Source organism: Otolemur garnettii, unplaced genomic scaffold (genome assembly GCF_000181295.1).
Source record: "Otolemur garnettii isolate 467f Iridium unplaced genomic scaffold, OtoGar3 scaffold00148, whole genome shotgun sequence".
Lineage (NCBI taxonomy): Eukaryota > Metazoa > Chordata > Mammalia > Primates > Galagidae > Otolemur > Otolemur garnettii.
Genome location: NW_003852543.1, coordinates 1,215,341 through 1,224,263, shown reverse-complemented (window position 1 = coordinate 1,224,263; position 8,923 = coordinate 1,215,341). Strand labels below are relative to the sequence as shown.

Genomic DNA, 8,923 nt, shown 5'->3' with positions numbered 1-8,923 from the left:
GTATAAGGGCCCTGAGCGGTGCAGAGGCTGGGACTCATTCCCTGGTGCCCTCATGGCTTAGCTTTACTGACCAGATCACTTTTGCCAACCTCTCCCAATTACCAAAGTTCCATCGAAACTCCACTCAAACCAGGAAGTTCAAACCTGAGATTTAGTCAGCTGGTGCTAACAGCCTCATTGTACATCAGCAGAAACAAGACCCTCTTTCTCTGTTCTCAAAGGCAAGGAGAGTTAAGATGGGGCTGGGTTCCAACTCTGTACTCTGGGGTAGGCCTGATTCGCCCACAGGGTCTCCTGCAGACTTAGAGAGAGGCACCACTCCAGGACCCACCATATCAGCTCCCTTTCAGTCCTCCATTCAGCCCTCCGTACCCTTGACTCAGGAGAAGGGGGAGCATGCCTGCTCCTCTCCTGGGGGCTGCACAGGCCCAGACATTTAGCTGCCATGGCTTCCACGGATCGAGGCATGGCTGAACTGGGTCACAGCCAATGACAAGCAAGCATGGTTGCTGAAGTCACAGTGGGCACTTCTGTCCCCAGATGTTAACGAGTGTGAGCTCTACGGGCAGGAGGGGCGCCCCCGGCTCTGCATGCACACCTGTGTCAACACCCCGGGCTCCTACCGCTGCACTTGCCCCAGTGGATACCGAACCCTGGCCGATGGGAAGAGCTGTGAGGGTAAGACCACAGCAGAAGCGGGTGACCTCAGGGCTAGAGAGCACCGTCTGCACTGGGTCACCTGCTGTCGCAAACCCCTAGGACCTGACAATTGGGAGTGGGTCTTTAAAGGAGTCAAAGTTTCAGATACCTTCAATTTTTAAAAAAACTCTGGCCAAAGAGCCACTCAAAGATCAGGCTGTATTGCCATCTGCATAAAGAGGCAAATCAGTTGCTTAACCATCCTGGCAAATAATCTCTTCTGGCCTTGTGAAAATAACTTTTTTTCAAGATCAAGTCACTTCCATCCATGCAGCAGTGCCTTCAGCTAGGGCTGAACCCTAAGGCAGAGTGGTCAGGTGTCACCCATGTCATATAATCTGGAGGAGCCCACAAGTCCTCATAAGACTGTGTAGGTACTTGCAAGTCCACCTCTGAAAGGGACAGCAGCTGACAGGCACTTATATCCCTTAGTGTGGTCAGGCTCCATAGCACCAGCCCTGTTGCATGGCTCACTGAGCATACAAGAGGTAGAGCCCCCAGAGACTGGCCAGAATGAGGTTCTCCTGGGCTTGAGGGCCAAAGGGAGGAGTTATCAGAGCCTGACAGATTGTGGCCATGGAGGACACAGCCACCGCTGATTGAATACTTCCAAACCCAATTGGAAGCCAGAAAGCCTGGGGGCCAGGAGATAAAGTCCAGCCCAGTCAGCCTCCCAGGACCAGAGGGTGGATTTGGGGATGGAGGGAGTTGTACAAATGGAAAATAACTGGCTCAGCTTTCACTCCTGTGCTAAAGCCTGCCCTTAGAGGAGAGAGCCCTTTGATCACCAAGAAACGTCTACGGTGGGGTGGAGACAGGGGCGGGAGAGGATGTGTGCGAAGTAGGGTGGCTGGCAGGATGAGAGGCTGAGGGCTACATAACAGTCACCACCATCACCACCAGATACATCTCGGGACACTGGGCACACTAACAGGGTCTCCCATCACCTCATCTTCTCTCAGGGCAAATACAGATACTAGAGGATACAGATATCAGAGCTGCGTGTTAGTTCAGTGTCAAAGTGCACATCTCAGGTCTGAAAGCCAAATGGGGTCTCCTGCTGTTCATCCTGATTCCGAGGCCTGGAACCCCGGTGCTACAGTGGGCCTTTGGGGGAACTGGGTCTGTGATGCAGGTCCATCTCCCCCAAGTGTATATCCGGGTGAGTCCATGGACACAGACACAGAGAGAAGCCCACTGGCCCCACACGATGCCCATGAACCACTAAGGGAGCAGTGCGGGAGGGAGAGCAGAGGACTCCTCTGCAGACTGGTGTGTGAGGAGAGCTGGCTCCCTAATGGCATCCTCCTGGGGCTCCCTGCAGGGCTCAGAGGAGTGCAGCCTCAGACTGGAGTAGGGGAGGCATCCAGACAGCCACCTGTCCCCCCACCTGCCTGCAGCCCTCCCTACAGTAGTCATGGAGGCCCACACAGGATTGCCCAGGACTAGGAAGAGGCAGGCCCCAGCTGTGGGGCTATGGGACGCCTGGAAAAGGAGCAGAGAACTCATACAAATGAGAGAGAGAGGATGGATGTCTGTTTTTGGCATGGGTTGAGGCTGAGAGGAAGGCTTTCCAGAAGATTCAAGTGTTTTTCTAAATTGATGACAAGTAACAACCATGCAGGAGAGACTCGAGGGCACTTGGTCTGAGAAGGAGGCAAGTCTGAGGGCAGCACCGTGGCTGGTAACACTTATGCTTTGGCACCTCTGAGACCTGTCCTACCCCGGGAGATCAGAGTCCCAGGGAGGGTGCTCCCTAGCACTTTCAGTTCTGCTGCACTTCCGCAGGACCCTGATTCCAAATGGTTAAGGCAGACAGGCTTCCTGATTTAACAGTATTCTTGGGTATCTGGAAAGCTTGCTGTGCGTGGAACACCAGGTTCCGGTGCCTATGAGGGCCTCTTGTGTTGTTCTGTCTGTGATAGAGGGACAGTTGGGGGGATTCTCACCTCATTGTATGTCCTGTATTTCAGATGTCGATGAGTGTGCGGGCCCACAGCATGTGTGCCCACGGGGGACCACGTGCATCAACACCGGTGGGGGCTTCCAGTGTGTCAGCCCCGAGTGCCCTGAGGGCAGCGGCAATGTGAGCTATGTGAAGACATCCCCCTTGTGAGTAAAGCCAGGGCTACCCGCACCTGGGCATGGACATTCCTCACCTGCACACACCCATGTATACGTGCCCACAGGCATCAGTGTTCCTCATCCACACACATTCATGTACAGGCGCTCATGGTAAGGGACATCTCTCACCTATGCATATCCACACACACCTGCCTATCCATGCACCTCCATATGTATCCTGTGGGCATGGACATCTCTCAGGCTCCATATGATGTGGGGTCAGTTTCTTCCTGGAGGCTCTTGAGAGAAGGTACAGTTATGTCATAAGAAAGAGAAGAGGCAGGGGCCTGGGAGTCTGGCGTCTCTGAGCTTCCATTTCCCTTAAATGGTTGCATTTAATGCATTGTTCGAATGCAGTAAGAACCCAGTTTGTGCTACAAGGAAGTAATGTACCAAGTGTCCTCCTGCTGCATAGAGGATGATGGGGTTGCAGCTACCCAGGGTAGCACAGTCGGAGGGGGCAGCTGGAAGGGTGAAGTTGTTGGTTACCTGATGAATCCTATACCAGCCCAGGAGACAGGTGTATATCACACAGATTTGGGAGAGCATCAGTTTTTCATGCTCACATACCTAGTAATTACAGACTCCAGTTACCTCGTGTAGCCCATGCATGTTGCAGTATATCCCCCATTTTCCCAGTGGACTAGAAGGTTCAAAGCTTAGCAGGTGAGGCATTTACACAGTAAATACAGGGTTTGTTTCTTTGACTGTTTGTTTTTGAGTTGGGAAATGGGACTGTCAGGGAAGTAACTACAACTATCATGAAGCATCTACATTTTCTTCTCAAAAGAGATCATAGGAGCCCTAGCATTGTCTTTAAAGTGAAGACAACTGACTTCATAACCTGGGTTACTTGAATTGCTTTTTGCATTAAGTCAGTGGCACTGAAGAGTGGCAGTTTAATTAGAGTGAAGAACTAGAGCCTCCCTCAAAGGAAGGGACAGGGAACCCATCCACCACGGCCTCCAGGGCATTCGATTAACAGCTGGATTCTCATGAGGTACAGAATCACTAAAATTGTATTTGTCTTTTATGTATGGTAAAATAGAGATATATGGAAAGCATTGATTCTGAATGGTTGAGGAAGACAGGGTTTCCTGCTTTAGGAATAAATGTTGCATCTGGGAAGCTCAGCGCCTGCAGAGAACCACATTGCAGGAGGGTGCCAGCCAAATGCTGAGGTCCCTCGCCACTAAGAGAGGTCTCAGCGCAGGTGGAAAGAGCACCTGGTTTGAATATCAGCCCTGCCATCATTATTTAATATTCCCAGACCTTATTTTTCTGTAAGAACTATAGTAGTAATGTATCTACATATACACACGCACACACACACAGAGAAGGCTGGTCACATCCTTTCTGGGCCTGACCCCAACCGCATTCACTTGCCTGCAGCTCGATAGCTCCTGGGAGAGGGAACTGTGGCTGGGAAAGGTCATCCAGGTGGCCTCTGCACATGGGCAGGTGGGGCAACCGGCTCAGAGCAGCGCCTTGAGTTTCTTCAGGCCAACTGCCTCTCCATTTCCTCTCTGCTCTAGCCAGTGCGAGCGAAACCCCTGCCCCATGGACAGCAGACCCTGCCGCCACCTGCCTAAGACCATCTCCTTCCATTACCTGTCTCTGCCCTCCAACCTGAAGCCACCCATCACGCTCTTCCGCATGGCCACAGCCTCCGCCCCCAGCCGGCCTGGGCCCAACAGTCTGCGGTTTGGGATCGTGGGTGGGAACAGCCGTGGCCATTTCGTGATGCAGCGTTCAGACCGGCAGACTGGGGAGCTGATCCTCGTCCAGAGCCTTGAGGGGCCTCAGACGCTGGAGGTGGACGTTGACATGTCAGAATACCTGGACCGCTCCTTCCAGGCTAACCATGTGTCTAAGGTCACCATCTTCGTGTCCCCTTATGACTTCTAAGTGTGCTGGTAGGGTACCAGGGTATGGAGATCTGGCTCATTCTCTTCCTGGAAGACTCCACTGTGGGCACTGTGGGCGACAGACGTCTCTCCCCTCCCACCTGGTCCCTGCCCACCTGCCTGTTCACCCAGGCTTCTGGGGCAGTGCTGTATACTGTCCCATGAGTGGCACAGAAGGGCAGCCGCAAAACCCAAATGCCGGCATCACATTTTATTTTCTGCTTTAAGGCCCTTCCTTAGATTATGTACTAACTTGCTCAAACCTTTTTTCAGGGATGGGCAGCTTTTTGAAATGCTGTGCAAACAGCATGGTGAGTTTGAAATAGCCAGGGAGGGAAAAGCTTGTAATGTATGTCAGGTGCTTTCAGCCCTTCTGCAGGGTGACCGCCAAGCTTGCTCTGAGCGAGGTGGTTCTGGTTATGCTGAGGGGCCAGCCACACCTCCGCACATGTGGCACAGGGGGTGAGTCTCCTCCCACGACCCGACCTGGCACACTGTTGTCTGCCTTCCCCCCTGTGACATGCCCACTGGCCTTCTCATCAGAGGGTCACGGAGGGCCTGTGAACTCCATGCAGATCCTTCTAGACCAAGGAACCATCATGAAACTATGGATTCTACCTGGGTTACTTCTCTTTTGAGAAATCATATCTCAGCTACATATCTGGTATTATAACTGAAGAAATAAAGTCTGTTGCTCCTCCCTGCCCCCGTGACTTCTCCCTGAGCTTGAGGCAGCCCAGTTCCTTCTAGGAGGTGATAGCTGGCTCTCTTCCTGCCTGGGTTGCATACACTGGAATAAATGAATAAGACAAAACACAGAGGTGACGTTTGGGATTGTTCCACCAATACAAGTTTGTCTTGGCCACATGGGAGACTGGTAAGGACATCCGGCTGTGGAGAGTTCAGGAAAATGCTCAAATTGTCATTGATTCTATGGCCTTCTACTTCCTATGGAAGAATCATGGGGTGATGTTCTCCAGGTGACTAAAGAAAGAAAATATAGACCAGGGCTGAGAGTGGGCTGAGGGTGGCATGGGGTGAGGGAGCCCATTACAGTTAAAACTTAAGAGGTAGCTGATAGCTGAGCTGTGAGGAAGTTTCTTCATTTGTTCATTCGTTTGTTTGTTCATCCTCCCTCCCTGCCTGCCTGCCTTCCTTTCTTCCTTCCTTCCTTCCTTCCCTTCCTCCTCTTCCTTCCCTTCTCCTTCCTTCCTTCCTTCCTTCCTTCCTTCCTTCCTTCCTCCCTCCCTCCCTCCCTTCCCTTTCCTTGAGTAAGTTTTGGAAAGAAGTTTCAATATCCAAATACATGTGAATCTATTGGTGGGATTTCATCACACGTATTTTATTTTTAAATTATTGGGCCCTGGTCTGAGATGGAACTAGAGGACGTGTGTTGCACATTCAGTGATCAAGCCCATATCTACATGGTTTCTAGGATGATATATCCTTGCCCTACTTTTGAACAAAGAAAATAGCATGGTCAAGAGTTGTTTTTGAAAATTTTTTTCTCATCCTAAGGGCTCAGCTGCAATCGCTCTCTAACAACTGAACAGGTGTCTGCAAACTGCTTTTCTGAGTTATTACAAGACTTCTTAATGATCCACAGCCTCATGCTTCTAAATGTTGCTTTGCTGGGTCAGACACCTGCATGCCATATGGTCCCATGTGTGGAACACCGGGTAGAAGAGTTCAGAGCCCTGGCCAGGTTCCTGGGTGAGATGTCACAGCTGTGGGTTCTTCCTCCTGGGGATGGGTGGTTCAGAGGGACAAGGCTCTGACTTCCCAGCAGGCGAGGAGTGATTTGAGAGTCTACAGAGCAGGTGCCTCAAACTAGCATTTGATGATGACTTTGATGCCAAACAGGCTCAATCTAAAGCAACAGTTTTTATCATCAAGCGCTGCCATGGTCAAACCTGCTCCCTACTGATGAAATCACTTGCTGAGCCCCAGTTCCCATGGCACCAAATATGAAGGCCTGACTGCTGAGGGCCCTCCCCCTGCTGGGTAATGTCTTGTTCTCTGTGCCCTGTCTCCTCACTTTCTCCTGTGGAAACCAACTTCTCGTTTCCCCTTTCGTAGCTCCCATCTGCACTAGGTCAGAGTAACTAGTAGTTACCAGGCATTAATTTGTATCCTAGGTAGTCAAGTTGCATATTATCTAGGGGACATTAAAACTTTGTATTATGCAAAGTTGAACACATACAAAAGTGGAGAGAATAGTATAATGAACCCCATGTCTGAATCATCACCAACTTCAACAATTAATCCATAGGGCAATCTTGGTAAATGTTTCATTTACCTTTACCCCACATCATGATGATTTTGAAGTAAATCCCAGATACCACATCGTTTTATCTGTAAATATTACAGTATGTAGCTCTAAAAGATAATGACCTTTTAAAAAAGATGACATAATGCCTTTCATGTCTAAAAATAGTAATTCTTCATTACTGTTGAAAGAGTCATTGTTCAAATTTCTCTGAGTGGCTCACGACTTTTTGTTTGCTTGAATGAAGTCTATGCACTGTCATTTATTGACATGTGTCTTAAGTCTTTTTTGATCTCTAGAAGAGGGTCTCAACCTTCAGCATATGTTAGAATAATCTGGAGGTTTGTTAGAAGGCAGGATAGCATGTAGTTTATGCTATAAAATTTCTCACAGTCTAGTTTTTGCTAAGTGCATCTCTTTGGTGTCTTTTAACGTGTTCCTGTGTCCTGTCTATTTCTCATAAATTCAGAGATTTAATCAGGTGCAAGTTAGATCTTTGGCAGGACTACTTCCTTGGTGTTGATAAGTACTTCCAGTAGAAGGCAGTCCTGGTCACCTCTTTTTTCTGGTGTTAGCAGCAACTGATGATTATGGCATAGACAGATCTATTTTTCCTTTAGGGGTTTTAGTTAATAGTCTAGGACTATTTTTTTTTCTTTGTTGGCTTTACCTTATAAAGAGAAACATCTTCTGATCACTTATTTTGTTACCCGTCGCTGCCCCTGTCGCCCCGTCACTGTCACTGCACAAAGGAATCAGGCAGCACACGGATTGAAGTACAAGTTTCTAAGAGGTGGGCTAACCATAGGTGCAGGGTAGCCCCGAGCAACCTCCACAGTAGCTATTTATTGAGACGGAACATAACAGGTGAGGGGAGTGTTATTAGATAATGACTGTGTGCTTAAGGATTGCCACGGGCTCAGGCTCTCTCCCCGCCTCGCCAGAAGATGCTTAAGATTTAACACCTGGGGGTGAGTTAGCTGAGGGTCCGCCCCCAAGCTGCAAAACATCTCGCCCACAGGCCGTCCTGCTCTCGGCGTCTCCTACAGTGACCCTGGTATTTGGTTTGTCTATGAAAGGTAGGACGAATTCTTGACTTCCTTTATATTTTCCAGTTTTTAAAATGAGGTGGTTCCCTGGCATATTTCTAGATGTCCAGTGAGAATTATTTTCTTCTTCACATATATTATATAAACTCATGGCTGAAATACATTTGATGTGTATTATTATTCTTGTTAATAATTGCAGTTATTGCCCTTATCTTGGCTCAAATTATTCTATCTTTGGTCCTTGTGAGCTGCTTCAAATTGGTTGATTCCTTTTGAGATAGCTCTAATCATCTTTGATGGTCTCCTAGCTATTTTATATCTATTTTACCCCACCCCTGAAATTAGCCACTTCTCCCCAAGAATTCCTGGTTCCTTCTAGTGGGGAATGGTAATCACCAAACAAAATCTGGGTGCTAAGAGTGCTCATTGCTAAAAGTTAGGTCAATGTTTCTTGGCTTCAGTGGCTAGAGATAGGAAATATGGTATTTGTATTTTTAAGAAAGATAATATATTCTCAGCGCCCATAGCTCAGTGGTTAGGGTGCCGGCCACATACACCAGGGCTGGCGGGTTGGAACCTGGCCTGGGCCTGCTAAACAACAATGACAACTACAACAAAAAAATAGCTGAGTGTTGTGGTGGGCGCCTGTAGTCCCAGCTACTTGTGAGGCTGAGGCAAGAGACTTGCTTAAGCCCAAAAGTTTGAGGTTGCTGGAAACTGTGATGCCACAACACTCTACTGAGGACAACATAGCGAGACTCTGTCTCAACCAGGAAGAAAGAAAAATAATATATTACATGAGTTTATGCTAATACTTCCAATTCAGTTCAGGACTATAGTTTTCTTTCTTCTTCTTCTTTCTTTTTTTTTTTTTT

The 8,923-nt window shown here is 48.8% G+C and overlaps 1 protein-coding gene across 2 annotated transcripts in view; it reads left to right on the top strand.

The window, feature by feature from the left end:
- Window positions 1-4,875, top strand: part of FBLN7 (fibulin 7) — a 35,491-nt gene extending 30,616 nt beyond the window's left edge. The window contains exons 5-7 of one of the 2 annotated variants that reach the window (XM_012811043.1): window positions 541-678; window positions 2,673-2,811; window positions 4,359-4,875. In XM_012811043.1, coding sequence (XP_012666497.1) covers window positions 541-678; window positions 2,673-2,811; window positions 4,359-4,731 — 650 coding nt within the window. In that variant the 3' untranslated portion in view covers window positions 4,732-4,875. The remainder of the gene's footprint in view (window positions 1-540; window positions 679-2,672; window positions 2,812-4,358) is intronic. The other variant, XM_023518840.1, reaches the window with a different exon arrangement.
- The last annotated feature ends 4,048 nt before the right edge of the window (window positions 4,876-8,923 follow it).